The 19,972-nt window shown below is 39.5% G+C and overlaps 2 protein-coding genes and 1 pseudogene across 5 annotated transcripts; 1 reads left to right on the forward strand and 2 right to left on the reverse strand.

The window, feature by feature from the left end:
• Nucleotides 1-910: 910 nt before the first annotated feature.
• Nucleotides 911-6,305, reverse strand: LOC140227454 (somatostatin receptor type 5-like; annotated as a pseudogene).
• Nucleotides 6,306-11,294: 4,989 nt separating this feature from the next.
• Nucleotides 11,295-15,460, reverse strand: LOC140226819 (uncharacterized). The gene is made up of 4 exons (XM_072307243.1): nt 15,333-15,460; nt 14,439-14,574; nt 13,839-13,966; nt 11,295-13,147 (listed from the first exon to the last, which is right to left on the reverse strand). The coding sequence occupies exons 1-4, from the start codon at nt 15,447-15,449 to the stop codon at nt 12,005-12,007; spliced, it is 1,524 nt and encodes a 507-aa protein (XP_072163344.1). The 5' UTR covers nt 15,450-15,460; the 3' UTR covers nt 11,295-12,004.
• Nucleotides 15,461-15,641: 181 nt separating this feature from the next.
• Nucleotides 15,642-18,999, forward strand: LOC140226820 (large ribosomal subunit protein mL50-like). 4 transcript variants are annotated; one of them, XM_072307248.1, is made up of 4 exons: nt 15,642-15,760; nt 16,564-16,757; nt 17,732-17,873; nt 18,517-18,999. In XM_072307248.1, the coding sequence occupies exons 1-4, from the start codon at nt 15,665-15,667 to the stop codon at nt 18,790-18,792; spliced, it is 708 nt and encodes a 235-aa protein (XP_072163349.1). In that variant the 5' UTR covers nt 15,642-15,664; the 3' UTR covers nt 18,793-18,999. The 4 variants fall into 4 exon arrangements, with proteins under 4 accessions (XP_072163349.1, XP_072163345.1, XP_072163346.1 ...); XM_072307244.1 differs by having other exon boundaries at nt 15,645-15,769; nt 16,561-16,757; XM_072307245.1 differs by having other exon boundaries at nt 15,645-15,769.
• The last annotated feature ends 973 nt before the right edge of the window (nt 19,000-19,972 follow it).

Consider the following 19,972-nt stretch of genomic DNA (forward strand, 5'->3'; position numbering starts at 1 on the left):
AAAAAATGGGAAGGGGCACTTGCGGCCCCTTTAATTTTGTAAACAATGGTAAAGGCGCCTCCCCTTTACGGAATTCCTGGATCCGCCCCTGCAAATGTATTATACCATATAGATAATACACTACTTATACAGCAAGGTATAAGAAGGCTTTAATGGATCAATCTATACAAGTGTACTTCAAGGGCTATTATTGTAGGTGTGCTGACTTGACTTCATTGCTTTTCTGAGTTTTAGAAAAACGCTGTTAACAAGAATAATGACAACGAAATGACATTATATAATGATGGAAAAGAGTGAACAGTTATAAAGCAATTGCGGATCTTGACCTAGAGCCTACAAGTGAAGTAGTAGGTCTGACGAAGGAGGTATTCTGCACAAAAAGTTCCACCTTCTGAGAAAGAGAAAAAACAATGAATGTCCAATCTTATTGTCCAATATGTTCAAGTGCCTATCAGAGTGCATGCATGAGCTAGGGCGAGGCTCATAATTCGTGTAACAAAGGACCTATTTTTTTTTTATATACTGTATAAAATATACATGCGTGCAGAGACGGGCACAATTTTGTATAGTTCGTCGCGACTGATCACGTGCATCGCCGTATACTCAGGGCTTTTCATTTCATCAATCTTTATAAAGTTTCGCTTTGTGGTAGTGGGTCATTGAAAAAGTGGACCTTGCATTGCAGATTTACGGCCACTGACGGGCTGACTGACGTATAATATTCAGTTTTAAATTGATATTCAGATGTAATTACGTCCAACAGACGTGAAATTTGTCCTTGTTTATGCACATTAATGACATCATCAATAATCATTATGACGCTGACAGGGAATAGCTGTTCTCATGATCGCGTCATCACTGAACGCGTAAAGTCGGGGGAAAAAAAAAAAAAAAAAAAAAGAGTCCAGAACTAGGCTACAGAAGAAGCTGTTCCACCTCCATCAGTCGAGTGCCCTCGGTCAGTCGGGTATGGGTGGACAGGCCGGGCCACGCGGGTGCACCTCAGCGCTCGAACGATCCCCCGACGAAACGTCTTGTGCTTGAACACGTAGATGAAAGGGTTGACGCACGAATTGCACATGGCAAGGATGACGGTGAAATGGTAGTACTGCTTGGTGAAGTCGACATCGGCACCGAGGTTGTAGGCGAGAAAGAGGAACTGGTTCGGCGCCCAGCACAGCATGAAGACGAGGATGACCAAGAAGAAGGTTCTCTGCAAATCCTGTGCCGTCTTCAGCTGCCAGCGTATGTTGCCATGGTTATTTAAGACTTGCCGATGGGTGGATGCTGCGCAACGTTAGCTAAAAGTGTTGAAAAAAAAAAATCACAGAGTGTTTCCTTCATACACTGTAAAACAAGTATCAACTTGAGCTATCGGAAAAGTTTAGTGATAATCTCATATACAATCCATTCAATAATGAAGAAAACATGACTTTGTACAGTGACAGACACGGTTTTGAGAATATCATAAATATCATGTCATCCTACAAACTTGTATTTACCTTGTAGTCAGAATATTAGTTTTAATTCATTTTCTATATCTCGATATTGATTGAACAGATAATGTTGTTGCTTTGACTACCTACCCTTGCCATAAAAGTCCGCAAAAAATATACATGCTGTCGAGTTTCCCTTTCACCCTTAAACATGCATGTCTCCGTGGTTACCTTGTCTATGATAATGACGCTATTCACGAGTAGATGATAACGTGAACATTTGATGGAAGACATTGAAGAATGATAATGACTTTTTCGTGTCGTCTTCGGTACATCGCGCTCCCATCAAAACACGAATTCATTGGCTGCTGACATCATAATAAGCATAATGGTCTTCCTATAGGTCGAACCAATATTGAAAAGAATTGTTCTCGCTCTCCTTGAGCGTTGTGGGTATAGTCTATAGACCATTAGGCTTTCTGTGCCTTCTGACAATATTTGATTTTCCGTTGTAAAAACAGAAAAATGTTACACTGAATTGTCCTTGGCGTACAATGTAGAGAGTGGTTGGGTCTTTTCTTTTCTCTCTCCTGTGAACGCCTTTCATTTTTGTATATTTTCCCAATTGCTCATATTTTTTTTTGTCCCGGCTCAGGAGACGAAATAAAAGGTGAAAGTAATCAAACGACAACGACAAAACATACAAAAACAAGCAAAAAAAAAAATGATATGAAGGCTGGGACGTACAGAATTGTGAGCAGTATGAATTGATATTGTCCATTCATAAAAGACCAAGAAGCAGAACAGTGCAGTTATTCTGTTTTGTTTTTGTATTGTTTTTGTATAGAGAAATAATTCACCTAAAATTATATCCGTCGTTATAGTATTTTCGACGACCAAACAGAAATATCAAACGACTAGCGTTGAATTATCTGCTGTGAATATCGGGCCGCGGTGTAATGCCAAAGAAAGCTTTATATAATTTTTTCCTGATTTTTGTTATCTTATTTGGTGTATAACTTATATAGGCGTTATCGATCAGAAACTCTTACCACTTCGAGCGTTAGCTTCGATGGCCTTTGCCTGTCTTTTGAGTGACTGAATAATGCGACTGCCATATCAGATTAATGGCGATGGGGAAACCGTATATGACCGTGAATATCCACACTCCGACTATCTGGAAATAGAAAGGGGAAAAAATTAAGCTCGTCGATGAATACAGCGGTGAAAGACAGACAAACAAAATATAAACAAAACAAATTAGCAAATAAAAAAGCAAACAAAACTGCAAACATGTATTGTGTTTTGCTGAAAAATTATTCCACATTTAAGGTAATTGTTTCCAGAACTTAATAATCATGTTTTTATCTTATATGTATATGTATTATATATATATATATATATTATACATGCATACTGAAACATGCATACATAATGCATATTTAAATTGTTCATTATTGCACCACACACACATAATAATACCTATGGCAGCTTCAGACTTGAACTGTCGAAACGGATGACAGTAGATTATGATTTAAAAAAAAAAGAAGAAGTCATTTTTTTTTTTTTTTTTTTTTTGGGGGGGGGGGTGGGACTTTTAGCACTTATATACATGGCGCTATCAGGTTAATGTCTGCTGCCCAGCACCACAATGACAAATGACGATTATGTGTAGCTATATACGTATATGATGTAGCCCGATTGATTATTGTTCCCAACATGATCACCAATGAAACTCTTCATCAAAGACTATGCATTCGATACACCACACATTATCACGACTTTCAAAAGCTGCACATCAGGAATTGAAAAGTCTACTATATACCACGACCGCTGCATTATTATCCAAATTAACTAGATTGCTAATTCAAGACACAATAATAGTCCTACTTCATTTCACTTTTGTGTCATAATAGCGTTTAACCTTATCGTATATTTATGGATTTGAGTGAAGTGATTTTACTTTCAACAATGAAATCAAGGTGCAGAATATTATCAATATCTATATTAAAACATTGGTGACTACAACAAAGTGGCAAGGGAAAATAACCTGTCCAGCGAATTGGTATAAGCAGTCCGCGGTCATGTTTTATGACTTAAAATCAAAACAAAAACCCACGAGTCCGACCAGTGGCGTACCGTGGGTCAAGACATTGGGGGGCACCTCATGGCAGCAACATCAGAATTGCATAACGTAACAATTAAATGCGAGCGAGCTTGAAATTTTTACATTTTACAGTCCCCAAACTGCCGTTTGTAGCTATATATAATGATATATGTATGTGTGATATATATATATATATATATATATATATGTATTTGCTTTGGAAATTAAGGGGGTTGCACCGGGCGCAACTGCTGGCAGCTGCTGGCAGTAACATCACGAGAATGGCATAACGAATAAATGCGAGCGAGCGAAGCGAGCGAGCTTGAAAATTTTGACATTATTTTTACAGTCCCCAAACTGCCGTTTGTAGCTATATTTTTTCGCTTCGGAAACTCAGGGGGGGGGGGGGCGCACCGGGTGCAACTGCTGGCAATTACTGGCAGTAATATCAGGAGAATGGCATATAACAGGTAAATGCGAGCGAGCGAAGCGAGCGAGCTTGACAATTTTGACATTTTATGTTCCCAAAACTGCCGTTTTTAGGTATATTTTTCCGCTTTGAAAATTAAGGGGAGGGGGCGCATCGGGCACAACTGCTCGCAATTACTGACAGCAACATCAGGAGAATTGCATAGCGATTAAATGCGAGCGAGCGAAGCGAGCGAGCTTGAAAATTTTGACATTTTACAGTCCCAAAACTGCCGTTTGTAGCTATATTTTGTCGTTTTGGAAATTAAGGAGAGGGGGCGCACCGGGCGCAACTGCTGGCAATTACTGACAGCAACATCAGGAGAATTGCATAACGATTAAAGTATGTAAAGCAACACTGCAAAATCAATGATCAATCTTTGATAGCAAATGTGTACAACCTATCAAACATCACATTGCGCAACATTGCAGCGACTCTTTTTGCCATTCCGATGTTCTGAGTACACTGCGCACATCCTGTTTGTATTCAAAATGCCAACCAGGAATCACACTGAATCACAATCTTTTGTCGTCTCCGGGCTTTTTGAACAATGTTTCACTATAATACCTCTTTAATTATATGGTTAAAAGAAATCTTAGAAAAATATCTTTTTTCTTGATCATCCTTTCATGTCGATTTCAAAAGCAGTTTACTAACCCTTGAATTACCATTTTGGTAGTTTTTTTTTTTTTTTTTTTTTTTACCAGCGGATTGGGGGGGGGGGGGGGGGCACGTGCCCCCCCATGCCCCCCCCCCCCGTAGTTACGCCACTGAGTCCGACACTAAGCAAACAAGACCCACGAAACTGATGATTAAACCCCGTGATGGAATGTCGAACTCGTGGGTCGTTTTTACTTAGTGTGGGCCTTGTTTGCCCAGTGTCGGACTCATGTGCCTTACTTGCTTTGTGTCGAACTCATTGGCTGTATGACTTATTGACTTTTATTTTTCAATATCAAACTCGTGGGCATTATGACTCGTGGGTGTCGGTCTCGCAGATGACCCCATAGACACATATATACAATTACTGAGACTTTCAGTTTGTCGTTTTGTCTCCCACTTCAAGTTAACTTCAACAATTGCTATTGTGTGTATAAAGTAAAACCAAACACTAACCCGTTTTAGAAGAGTTTCTTTGAAATTGGGAGAGAAAAACCCCACCAAAAACAGGACAGTTACGGGATTACCAAGCTTTCCTCTTTTTTTCCGAAACAGAATAATAATAATTGATGGTTGCAAAACCTATAGCATAATGTATATAATGTATATATATGTGAGTTGATAATTCCACGGCTTCATGATGATGATGATGATGGTAATGATAATGATAATAATAATAATAATAATAATAATAATAATAATAATAATAATAATAATAATAATAATAATAAAGAATACAGTCTCATTTACCCAGGCTAGCTTGACAACCACTGCTGTCCAGTAGGCCCATGTCAATGTGTAGGCCTGTGAGCCAAGCGGGATAATCCATGGAGGTAAAACATTTCGCTGAAGGACACACGCACTTCAAGATGAAACTCGGATCTATCACTTATGTGACAATAACAGAGCCTTTATATATCTTTATATATTTTATATATGCCTAGAGTAGTATACCAAAGTGTTCGAATATGGCATAATATGAAGTATCAAACTAGGAAACAACTTTTTGTGCTCTTCATACCATTTGATGCGCGACGTTCGGGTACGGGATCAAGGTGCACTTCTCGTCAACCACGGCGTAGATGAAGAAGAAGAAGATCGTGGAGAGAAGCCCGATGCCCCAGCAGGCGGCTCCGATAAGGAAGGACAGCTTGGGGGTAAAGAACACCTTGTATCGGAGAGGGTGCACGACGGCGAAATAGCGCTCCATCGTGATGGACACGAGGCAGTAGACGGACGTGATCGACGACGACCACATGATGTACTTGGAGATGTACACTCTGCACATCAGCTCGCCGGACAATCCGGAAGGCACGGGGGGAACGCTGGGGAAGAGATGGAAAGGGATCAGCCAGAATGAGTTGAGGAAGTCCGTCACGGCAAGGTTGATGATGAACTGGCTGGTGCGGGTACGCAGCGCCGGTAGCCGTAGGAGGACGATGCAGACCAGGGCGTTTCCCGCCATCCCGCTGAAGGAGATCAGCCCGTAGACGGTGCGGACAAGGACGCTGTTCTCGATGCCGCTCACTGACCATCCCCGATTACCGCCTCCACCGTCGACCGCCACACTGGTATTATCCGTCGATGTCAATAATGTGCTAGCAAAGGCGTCATAGTCTTCCTTCGATCCCATGATTAACAATATTTAAATTTCAGCGATATGTGTAGAAAAGCGATGGAGAAGGATACTAGTACTCAACTGAATTCAGAAGCGAATATTCACAACGCTTTAGATTTCTTTTTCGATTAATGAAAAAGAAAAGAAGCTCGGAAAAATCAATATGATTTCTTTTTCACCTTTCTTGAAGTAACTGATATTATCATCAGAGCTGTGTTCACTGTATGATTCCAATAACTCGTATAAGAGCGTGATGATCCATCAGTATGATTACTTAGGTGAGTGTTGACTCAAGCAATTTTCCCAAGCAATGGAGGGTGTAAAATATTGACTGACATTTTCCTGTGAGTATTCCGCGTGCTCAAACTTTTATCCAGTCGTGGAGAAGAAGAAATATGCTCGCTCTATATAAAGCGTCGGGTTAAAACGCATCACCGCAGCGTCGCATCGCGTGGGCCTGTTGAGAGCTTCTTTTTCATGTCATGTTTGTAATCCAGGCCTCACGTCATGACGCTGACGTCACAAGCGCCTGCAAAATATACGTGAATCAAACTTGCATAATCTTAAATCCCATTGATAAAGTAATGCGCATTCGGTATCTGGTCTTGTATAATCCAAACACAGTTCACATTTGCGAGACACCATCTCCAAAAGAAAACATTCCGATCAGTCGTGGACTGTTAACTGTTCGACTTTTGTGACCTGATAACCTTAAATTCCTTTCCTGTAACCTAATTTCTGTCTTGGATGACATTGAATCTTAAAAGGCCAAATACACTTACCGAATAGAATTCCCAATATGAACAAAGTTAATATGGACAAACAACGCGGGGTTTCAATTCCCATTGAGGGCGAAATGTGATCGAAAAATTAATATCTATGTTTCATTCAAAACAGGAATAAAGAAAACCACTTCGAGCATATATGTCAATGCCATATACTTCGCGCTGTGGCATCTATATAGGCGGAAAGCTGAAAGTAAAGTCAAGAGCAGATACTCTCATGCAATTCATGTCAAAAATACATTACGACACGCAAGTGTACATAAGAGAATAACACACGCCCTCTACCTCTAAAATCAGCTGTTTGAAATTTTTCGAACAGAATTCAAGAGAATTTGACAGCATTCGCTCTATAATGAGATTTTATTTGATGTCTGGCATTTCGTTCGTTTTAAGTTTTCTTTCCTCGGTGCTTGCAGTTTTTTTTCATGTGTTTGTTTGTTTGTTTGTTTGTTTGTTTGTTTGTTTGTTTGTAATTTATAGATGAGGCGCATTGGTGTTTATATCTAAGCGTTTCTCCTTTGCGATTGTGAAGATAACGCGCTGGCAGCCGTACCAATTGATGTCTTGCCATTGTAGATGCACTCGTAGTAGATACTGGTGTGAAAATATTTAGTGTAAATACATTTGTACAATTACATTTACTGTATAGGTCTACATAATATTACAGTATATTTACACTCCAGCTTATACGTGGATACAGGTGGGATAGGCCTACAGCGACGTCTACAGTTTCAGCATCTTTTAGCCCTTTATGCGGATGTGAGTGCGTGCGTGTGTGTGTGTGTGTGTGTGTGTGTGCGTGTGTGTGTGTGTGTGTGTGTGTGTGTGTGTGTGTGTGTGTGTGTGTGTGTGTGGTGTGCGCTTGTGTGGGAAGGGTTACTTTTATTTGAGGAGGGAAAATTGAATATATAAGGCTTCGTCACATTTTCAAAGACAGTAATTATGTGGGGTCGTTACAAAGATGGCACTGTCGTTTAAGTAATCATCTCATTACATAGTATAATTTCCCTAGTTCCTCTAAGGCAGGTATAGTGTTGGGCGACAACAGACATCCCGTGGTGAGTGAAGGTTCCAGTGAGGCGCCTACCGCACTGTTGCCATGACAACACGTGTAATTCTCCTGCTCCTCCGGCCGAGACTAATGCGTTGTCACACCAACAGAAGAAAAGATGTGCCTTGATATAGACCGCCGTATAAAATATACTTACAGGAGTGACAGGCACTTGCCTAGAATAGATAGCATGAACCATAAATAATGTAGACAATCATCACTTCCAGTTGTGACTTGATGTCCCCTTGAGACAACCCACCTGCACGAGAATGACAAGAGGAATACAAATCTTGTGGAACAGTTATTTTATATACAAAAGTCAGTCTATCCGAGGGGGTATATTACTCACATGAGGATCACCTCCCCCCCCCCCCCCCGCCATAAATGGTACAGCTTCAGCTTCAATTTATTATATGGGTTCTGAGTACTGGGTTCTGAGAGGTCATCAACAACCGAATCTGACTGCATGAAGTGGTCACATGGGCATGCGATTAGTTTCGTTTGTTTCTTTGTCTGTCTATTCTATACACTGTATCTGCATTATTCTTTCCATAAAAGCACAATATAACAACAAAATTGACACTCACATATGGACGTTTTGATTAGTGAATGTGTGTGTATATACGTGCATGTGTGAGTATATTATAAAATATTCGAAGGGAAAAGTAAAGGATAGGAAAATGAAATGGAAAAATTGGAAAATGAAATTTTTCGTTAAGAAATGGAAATGTCGTGAAGTGGTATGTATTCAGAAGAAATAGATAGAAAGAAAGTTCGTTTAAAGCAGTTACATAATTTTTCTCTTGAGGGAATTAAGATAAGGTCACGAGCGGTTTGGTATGAGGAAGGTGAAGATAAAAAGGAACTTTTTTCAGCAATTGTTGTCATCTAATAACCGGAAAACATTTATTAAAGAATTGTATAATGAAAATGGTGACATAACACGGAATAAAAAGGAAATACTGCAGTATTGTGTCTATGTTGCTGCTATCCTTTCCTGTCTTCTCTCTCCTCTGTTATGGTTCTACTCTCCTTATTTCATCTGCTTTCACACCTGTTCGTGAACACTTATTTTCATCTCTCTCTTCCAACTCCCTCGATGTTTTGTCTCTTTTTTTCCTTTCAATGTTGATAGCCTTGATTTTGTATCTTTGCATACTAGTATTAAGATACATTTTGTTGGTTTTCTTTCTCTTCCACGACTTTAATCAGTTGGATGTTGGTTGAAATTAATTGGAATACCTGTGTAATAATGCATTAACATTTCACTGATATTTTACTGCAATGCTTATTTATTTGAAGAGTTTCAATGTGTGAATTATATACACTGTACATTGAATGTTAATACAATTCACATGTATATGAGGGTATGTGCAATTTTCCTTCTGTTACTGCATTTTTTTTTGAGAGAGAATTGGTAATATAATTATAATAATGTAATATAGTGTTGTTGTTGTTGTTGTTGTTGTTGTTTTTTTTGGGGGGGGGGGGGGTTGGGGTTAATAAAATGTATGAATCATTTGTTGGGTAAATTGTGAGTTTGGTCTATTTTTTTTTTTCTCCCTGCTGTAAATTTGAATGATCTATTTTGTTGTCAAATTTGATGTAAATCAAATACAGTTAGTCTTCAGACTTTTATTTTGTGTTTTTTTATAACAAAATAAAAATTGAACATCTATAGCATCTAGACATCCTTTGTTTTCTTGAGAGCCAAAAGTTCTTAAAGAATAAACAGGTCAATATCTATCTATATGTATATTTATGTATGCAGTGTACCGTTATATTTACATGATACACACACACACACACACACACATATATGGTATACATGCAGTGTATATATACATATATATATATATATATATATATATATATATATATATATATATACATGTATGTATATACATACATACAGTATACAGTGTACATGCAGTGTATATATACACATACATGGGCCTATACAGACACAGCTAAAGAAATAACATTAATTAAATGTAGTCCATTTTGCACATCAAGTAAATGAGTGTAGTTCATGTACACTTGAACTGTACATTGTACTAGGCGAGTGACACCAGTCAGCCGACCAGGACAATTCCACAAGTATTTAATTATGCTCACCAAATGCTGCACCAGATTAGCGTGCAAGCTCGTATGGTTTACCCATTGACGCTCTCGGGGAAAGATGCGGAAATACATTTTGTACACTTTACATCATTATCATACGCGAAAATTTTTCAGTGTAAATGGTACAGCATCATGTAAGATATTGAGAGAATGTAAAATAATTCTTTCAAATCCAGGTTCTGTGGCTCCTCTGCAACTTGCCTCAAGATTTTGTAGATGTGTTGCTTTTTCATTCCAATGTCACAGAAGCCTACCACTTTAAATCTAGTTCTACACATATCCACGTTAGCCACCCAATGGACATCAAGTATAGAGGTTGGACAACAGGTAAACTCAGGACGCGTTTCTTCTGCTTTCTTTCATTAGGTGCAAACTACCGATTGGCATATTGAAGAATTTAGTTCAGCTGCAAAGCGTGTTACAGTGGACTCCCATTATAACAAAGTCCTGGGGACTGGCAATTTTCTTTCATTATACCGAAATTTTGTTATATAACTAAACAAATAAACAATAAAAAAAAAAAAAAAGAGAGGACAATGTTACGGCCTGAATTTTTATTTTGTTGTAATCGAACTTTTGTTATAACTGCATTTGTTATAACGAGAGTGCACTGTAATGGTTTCTCCTTTGAAATGGCTACATCAAATGCAATATACAGTATACACGATGTATACACTGTAAATGTGTTTGTGTGTTTGGATGAAAATGTACAAAAGGTTCAGAATGTGTGTGTGTGTGTGTGTGTGTGTGTGTGTGTAGGTACGCATAATTATGCATCCATCTATCTGCCAATCTCTCTCTCTCTCTACACACACACACACACACACACATATATATGTATATGTACATACATAATTATGTTGAAAAAGACCTGTCATTTCCAAAATTTGAGAATTTGATTATGAATTCTACAGGCTCACTGTATACAGCCAGTATACATGCATGATTGCTCAATTGCAGTGACACATTCATGGAGCAAAATGATAGACAGGTAATGTAATTACACAGTGCATATACAAACACACGTAACAAAATATAGCTTTGAGCACTTCTGTTGATACGGCACTACATGTATATATACATGTACAGTATATGTGTGTATGTACATGTATACTGTATAGCCATTATCATTTTATTATATCAATGTCAATGGTTGGTCTTTTCCCACCTCCAGACAATGATTTATACATGTATTCATATCTTCCCCAATATCTGTCATCTCAGCCTCAAAAGTCCATTACAGCTTGTACACTGGAATGATTTGCCAGTATACCATCTCACTCTTGTGTCTGTGGCAAGTCATCAGCAACATATTACAGGACAATTGCACCTTAACCACATAATTCTAAAACTAGCATAACACGCCCTGGATTACAATTGAAATTTTATGTATATAGAAAAGTGACATATACATGTATACAGTGCACTCTTGTTATAATGAAGTCCTGGGGACCGACAGTTTACTTTTGTTATATCGAAATTTCGTTGTAACCAAACAAATACACAATAAAAATACACAGAGTGGATAATATTGCGGTCTGAATTTTTACTTCGTTGTAACAAGAACTTTGGTATAACCGTGTTCGTTATAACAGGAGTGCACTGTAGTACCTGTATAAATCACATGCTTTAATGATTCTATCATTTAGAGCATTAGACATTAGTCAATGTACAAAGATGTTATAGCTGGCCGATACAAAAATATTCGAGGAGTGTGACGTATCTTGTTGGGCAGATAAAAAAAAGCATTTGATTCAAATATTGGTATGCTGAATGAGTCGTGGATAAATCACATGGGCCATGCCTGAGATAAGGGTCTGATTGGCCATCTCTAGTATGAATTGTACCAATGGAAAGCAAGCCTTGGGATTCAAATTCTCATGGGCATGTTCCTCTAACACTGAGTCTTCATCATCCTTGCTTTTATCTCCATGGGAGGATTGAGTTCTACAGCAATCAGAATCTGCAGCATCAGCCCCTGCACTGCTTGTGACCCCTTCTTCATCATTTGATGTGCCAACCCAGCACATGACAAACTCCACCATCGGCTTTGGAAAGAGGGTGTGCACCAGTCTCTCTGGCTGTGGCAAGCTGTTGATGTGGTCGATGTTTCTCAGCTTGAAATCCTCCACCCGCTCACTAATGGCCATTACTTCCCTGTGAAAAGTGGATCCTAGCCATTTGGCCACAGCACATAAGAAAGTGTCACTGTTACCATGGCAATCACCACCTGGACTTCCCCCGACAGTGCCTTCTGGCCTGTTCCAATGATGCGAAGACACTGCATTCATCATCCCACACAGCAGTGTCAATTCCCTGTCTGTCATCAAACACATTCGCTCTCCAAATTTCTCCAGTGCAGTCACTAGTTCCTGACCAAACATTATCCTTTCCCTGCACCCTACCTGGGTGGCAGAACCTTGCAGCCTACTTTTGAGCAAATGACACCAGCATTTAGTCCTATCAAAGACAGGTGTACAAGGTTCCTCATCTGTGGAAACCTCTTCTGTGTGGTGGATGGATAGATCTGAAGCATATTTCCTCTGCATCTGCTGCTGGCATGGCCTATCGTCCACACAGTCTGATTTGGGATCACTACTCTCAATTAGATTGTCCTTCTCAAAATCTGCTAGTGTTCTCTTCTTGCTTGGCACATTGTCACGGAGTACAATTGTGTAATGCCTCTTCTGTGACAGAGATATATCTCTTAAGTCTTTTTGCCCCTCAGCATCATGCAGTTGAGAATGAATAGTGTTCTCCACCATCTCTGCCTGTTTGTCCATACCTCCACACTCTGTAGATAATTCAGCTGTGCATTTGCTGCGCGATGAGTGGATGGATTTGACTGTGATGCTCAGAGGCAGAAGTGAAGCATTGTGTCTCTTTCTCCATACGTCCTGTGAAGGAGTAAGCATGATTATATGATAATCACTGCAGAAAGACTCTGCTTTTCCACTATACTTAGTCTAAGAAGATCTCTCTTGTAGTTTGATCACTAATTCTACATGGTGTGATAAGCTATCAATTATTGCAGAAAACAAGATGTCCCACATACGTGTAGAATAAAAGAATGCATACAAAGTGAAAGGGATTCAGTGAGACTTGAATACTGCTAAAGGATAATTTAATGCATAAGGAATTAATAATCCAGTTCGGTTCTGAGGTGCCAATTCTTCTTAGATAAAGTCTTGCAGTTGATAAAAAACTACTGGTATTTTTCCTTGGGTTTGGAACATTCCACTTGGGCAATGGGAATGGCTCAGAGTCCGATTACTATTCTCAGATAAAAAGAAAATGGGACTTCGTTCATTCAGTCTCAGATTATGGATGATTTTAAATAGGAAATTCCCCTGATAAAGAAAAAGGCACCATTAATGCTTTCTCATATCACCTGTGAAAACTGCCTGGTTCAACCGCACTTGTTTGTGTATTGAGTGTGAATTTGCATCTGCTTAATGGACCTCTTTTTGATTAAATTAATTAAACATTTGCAAAACAGACTCAGTTAGTAAAACCAGCCCTACTCTGCAAGTGCAATGACACAGGAAAGTCTCTGGTTTGAGGTGGAAGTCTGAATTGTTGACAAACCTGTAAAGTGTCCATGACCATAATCTGATGGTCTGAGGAATGGAATTCAAAGGTCACCTTGACTACACCCTGGATGCTGTAGAACCACACACCCCGACTTATGCCATGGAGTCCGCTGACTTTGGTCCCTGCAAGGAACATACATGTCATCATGTCATCCTGAAGTCACTTGTTTTTTCTTTCCATTTTAAGTGAGTTAGGTATACCAGTTCAGAAACATTGATTATGTAATCTTGCCATGACCCTCTCTGGAATAATACTTTGATATAATGTACCTACTAGCATCTGGTGCATTGGAGGTGCTGATGGAAATGACTTCCAAGTGTGCTAAAGTTTCAACATTTCAGCATTTACTGTCCAGGAAACATGCAAAACCCGTATGTTACTAGATCAGAACAGGTTTTCCTACAATAGTGTACATGCAGAAATATACAAGAATAACTACAATGTATGTATTGAGGCATGGAAACAAAGATGTTAACAACACAAATGAATTTGTAAAAACAAAACTATACAGGCTAAAAGTCTGATGCCACGTACTTGTAAAATGTTAACATCCCAACTGATTATAAAGTGAACAAACAGTGTGAAGTTACTCACCTGAGGGGAACATAAGCTTAGTTGCCAGTCCTAGTTTGCTGTACCTGGCATGAATTCTTGGTTGGTTATCTGGAGTAATAGCTGTTCCATTCAGTACATCAGTTGCCAAAAACAGAGGGGTTCCTTTCTGCAGGTCCTGGAAATTAAAGATTTTCACATAGGCCTAAGTTAATATGCATGTGAAGGAGATAAAGCACGCAATACATTTTTCGTCAGTCTACCTTTGAATATTCTGGACTAGATGGATCTCCTCCTAGTCCTAGCTATTTTTGCCTAATAAATTAGATCACAGATGCTGTGCCAAGTACAGCAACTTGCTGTGTGCAGCAACAGAGCTGTGACCCTGTGTATATAATTGACCGAAAGATCGTGGTCTGTATCTGGTCGTCAGCGCAGGGATATGTTCCGCGGAGACTGCGTCTGGCTTCAGGATCCCCTTGTAGGGAGGAGAGCGATAACGTCAAAAAGACTCCTCTGGACAGACGGATCTTTCTGTCTCTGTAAATTTATATATTAAATTACAGTACAGTACTCACATTATACAAGTAACATTTAGTCTCCAGACTAGAAACTTCTCAAAGCCTTCATGCCTTCCCACTGATAATAAGAACTCATACTCTAGGCAAGTTTTAGTCCGTTGCCTTCTCACTGCGCTATTTCTTCCGTACAAACGCTCCGCACGCTACACTCACTCTCGTCTAGACCTAGGCCCTATGTCAGATAAACATACCAAACGAGCTCACGAGATATTCATGGTGTGGGACTGAGCGTGTACTGTCTACTGCTACTGCGTACTCAGTACTGAACTACTCTAACGTTAAGTCTAAGCTATGCATAGAATCTAGTTTCTGAAAGAACGTATGTAACAAGGAACAAAATATCACAAATATTTACTTCATTCGTTGACACTGTTTGATTTCCATTATCCAGGCTGAGGAATCTTATTTTTTTCGTTCTCAAAGAACACGATGGAAATGAGATGAAGTTCGCAGAGGTCATGTCGGTTGTCATGTGTGCTGCCCATCGGGCCGTGCCCCGTACAGAGTTCCGTTGGCGAGTCCCCGGATCCCGGCGGCGGCGCATTCCGGCGGCGCGGTACTCTACAACGTATACTCTAAAGCACGTGCACACGTGTTCTTACGTGTATAAGAACTTCTAGCTGTGTGTGTATCATAGAGCTGTCATAGAGCTCTATGGTGTGTATATACATCTTGCGCACACTCGTCATGTCGTCCACCCTAGCCACATTCTGTGTCAGATTACGAGGCATTCGAGGATTCCCGAGGCTTTACAGACTATATGATGCAAATAAACCGTCATTAGTATGTAGCGTGAGTAATTTTTGTTTGTTGAAAGAATTCACTGGTAAATGATATTCACATTACATGTTCGAAAAACCTGAAGGGTTGAAATGAGCATTTCAACTAGCGTAGTCCCACAAACTTATATTTGTGTTTCGTAAACATTGAACCTTGAATGAGTGGTCATGGTCCTGTGAGAGGCGGCTGTGCTGTGCAATGTGCTGTAGCAGGTGCCTGTGGTGATGATGTAAGATCCGGTGCATGTATATACAGGTGCAGGAGAATTATAGTGGTAGAGCACATTATTCTCTTGCCCTGTCTGTGGCTGTCTGTAATTTACATCTACAAACCTAACCATAAATTTACATTTAAGTGTACAATTGCCAAATATAAATGGTTACTGCTTGGCCTGTGCTGTGGCTGCAGTACACCATAATGTAAAGTTTATTAAAATTATGGTTTAACTTTCTTTGTATCTGCCTGGTTTTAAGTTTCCTTTAATTTGTTTTCTCTTATTTTGTTCTACTGCCACAACACGACATTTATATTCAAAAGGACAATATTCTTGTTCTCTTTTATGTACCAGTTAAAGAATGTTGCTGCGGGTGTCGATACACTAGTAAATTTAATTCATTGTAATGTTATACCCCTGAGTGTGACGATGGAATGTAAATTTAGAGGTTGAAATGTAAGCAGACTTGATCGTGTGTACATGGTTTTATGTGTGTGTGTGTGTGTTTGTGTGTGTGTGTAAATTTGCAAATCCCGCATCATAGATGTAACAACTTCCAATGTATTATTGCCTCTCCATTGACATACAGCAGATATCTACTAGCTGTGTACGGCATGACGACACTGGCCTGAAAACAGATTCTGAGATGTCATGGGTGCGCCGGATCCTGCAGGGGAGTGGGCCAAGTGCAGACATTGATGAGACAGGGCTGGAGGAGGAAGTGGTGGAGGTGGAACCAAGATACATGGAGATCCTACAGGAAACTCCATCGGACTTTATCACTTGGTATGCACAACTTCCCACAAGCGTAGTTTCAATTTGAATTAATAAAATCATCAGTGTTTAGTTTTTCTAACCAGTTCTTACAGACAGTGCCAATTTTTCTTTGCATGCTCTCATCATGGTCAGTTTTAACCCGAGGTTGATAATTACCCCAGTACAAAGCACGTACAATGTAGTTTGTTTGTTTGTTTGTTTTTTATCAACTTTATAAGGTAGCAAGCACTGACATTTTTCTGTAGATGAACAAAATGTGAGGTAAATAATGCATGAATGCAGACCTTTGTGTGCTAACTGCTATATAGTCTGCCAGGTGTGATAGGCAGTTTTATTAATTGGTGACAAATGTTTAAATAATTCAACCAGGTACCAGCGTACTCCATTGTAAGTGAGTATACAAAACTATCACAACTTGAAGCTGTCTTATTCCAAAAATGTCATGCTGTCTATGTCACATACGCACACACACACACGCAATATACATACATACGTATACGCAGTCAACTCTGCATGTATGTCGACAGCGCATATATGTTGAATAATCGGCTATAGCCGCTAAGTCAATGAAAGTACAAAGTCCCAATTTACATTCATAGCCTGTGTCTTATTATACGTACCAATGTATGCACAGAAGTAGAGTGTCATGAGGATCGACTTTATACTTAGAGTTGACATTCATATGTATATTATATATATATATATATATATATATATAGAGAGAGAGAGAGAGAGAGAGAGAGAGAGAGAAATGGAGATGAAAACAGTAGGAAATTCAGATGAGTTCATTGAAGTAAGCTTCTTGGGAAATTATTACCCTGATTAGCTGTTATGTGTGTGTGTGTGCATGTTTTTTTTTTCTGTATTAAAGTAATGATCATATACCTCAGGAGTAACTAATCTTTCATTTCACATTTCCAGCGTTGTACCATTGTCCATTCAATGATTTATGTGCCACCATCTTTGTCATGTTCTTTGAACAGTCCTGAAACGAGAAGGATGAACTATTCTCCCCCTGCTGACCTTGAAGATGCTCTAGAGGAAATGACCCTTCAGTTGACAACGGACACTGACCCAGTCAACTGGAAGGAAGTCTCTCTGGACGATGCCCTCCTTAAGTACCAGGTGACAGTTCAAAGTGAAAGCACCCTGCAAGAGTTTGTCTATGATTAGCGTATAGTGACATGTTGTTGGGTGTTTCAGTTTTGTTCGGTACAGTGTGCATACATGCACATGTGTTTGCATATGTGTATGCATTCATGTACATTAAGAAGAGTGCATGTGTTTACTGGGGTTGCAAGCAATCCTGTTGAAAGAAACAATTTTGAGAGGGGTACAACAATGTTTCATGTATGTTTAAAAGTAATGAAAATATGTGACTTATGCTGATAAATTGCTGCAAAATGCATTTGATTTCACAACTCTTCAAGGGTGATATGGGCAAGCAAAGGAGAAACTGTCTTTCCTCTCCTCCCCCCCCCCAAAAAAAAGAAAAGAAAATGAAAATGAAGCTTTAAAACTGCCCAAGATACAGTGGACTCCCGTTATAATGAAGTCCTCGGTACTGTCAGTTTTCTTTTGTTATATCAAAATTTCGTTATAACGGAACATATAAACAGTAAAAATAAATAGAGTGGATAATGTTGGGGCCTGAATTTTTACTTCGTTGTAACCGCAATTTCGTTATAACTGTGTTCGTTATAATGGGAATGCACAGTACCAGATGTCTAAACATCTCCTGCTTTGATTCTTCAAAACTTCTCTGCAGCTCCTGTCAAACTGCAGCCAGGCGTTCAAACACTCCGTCCCGAGCTACCGCCTGAGGGGAATGAAGACGGTCGGCGATGTCCTGCGGTTTTACCAGACCCCCATCAAAGACACGACGGTGTTTGACGAGTTCAGCACCAGGGACCTGCCCCCAAATCTGCGCATACAGTGGGACTACAATGACTCCAAACTGGAAGTGTATGAGGATTACTTGGAATACGTCAAGAAAAAAAGGAGCAGGAAACCACCAGATTGGCCTTTCAGGCCCTCGCATTAATAGGCGATCACAAACTGTGAATGGACTTCTCCAAGATTTGTCGATGAGAGATTGGATGGCAGCAATTCTGTGCTTTCTGGACAAGTGACTGTGGTATTGAGTAAAGGCCAGCATCTGTGAGACATAAAGAATATCTGCAGTTTAATCATTGGCATTCTTATCACTTATTTGTTTGTTGTTTTTTGCTCTTTTTTTTTTTTTGGGGGGGGGGGGTTGCGCTTCCTTCAATTCCATAGTCTGTGGGGAGATTTGAAAATTGAAATAATGCGATTGACTTACAGTACATTTAGGTTATTCACCGAGCAATCAAATATTGATATAGCCCTTTCATTCATGTAATTGATTTCGGGCTGATCTCACTGGCCTGCGATACACAGTAGGCTTAAATTTGTAAGTGAAAACACTTCTGACCCTCAAAATAAGAAGTGTTTTAATTACTGCTCCTTTTCTGGTCAATAGCATTTCCTATGATCATGCCTTGTGATATTGCAGAAATACTTTACTTGCTAGATCACCCGTGTAATGAAAGCACTACAGCAACTTGAGAACCGTCTGTGGCAGCCGAATGATGTATGTTACACATAAGGCTGCATTAAAAAACCGAAAATGGTTTGTGTGGATTTGACATTGTACATGTACATTTATATATAAACATACAATGTATGCGGAGGGAAGTGAAGAGATCTAGCCAGTCATACTCAAACGACTGAACGTCGTTTCATTGACTGTTTTTATTTCAATCCTGTGAATAAATTCACTTCGTGGAAAATATATTTACAAAAGAAATGAGCCTACCATGTAGTGTGATGATGTATCTGGCCTCATCTCAACCCCCCAAAACTCAACTACGCAACCTCCACTTAAAACTCCACAGGAGATGTTTTGGAGGTCTACTCATCCAAGATCCAAGAACTGCACATTATAACAAGCATGCACACTCGTATCAGCGTATTACCCCAGCTAAATACTGGTTAGTGATAAGGTTAGAGTAAAGATTAGGGATAGGTTTAGGGTATAGGGTTTGGGCTAGGGTTAGGATTAGGTTCAGGATTAGGATTAGGGTTAGGGTCAGGGTCAGGGGAAAGGTCCGGGGTAATTGCCCTAGACCCATGCGCACTCTCGTACAGATCAATGCCACAAAACAGTGGGTTGAAGTTTGTACATTTGGAGGCTGCTTATG

Source organism: Diadema setosum, chromosome 4 (assembly GCF_964275005.1).
Source record: "Diadema setosum chromosome 4, eeDiaSeto1, whole genome shotgun sequence".
NCBI classification, from domain to species: domain Eukaryota; kingdom Metazoa; phylum Echinodermata; class Echinoidea; order Diadematoida; family Diadematidae; genus Diadema; species Diadema setosum.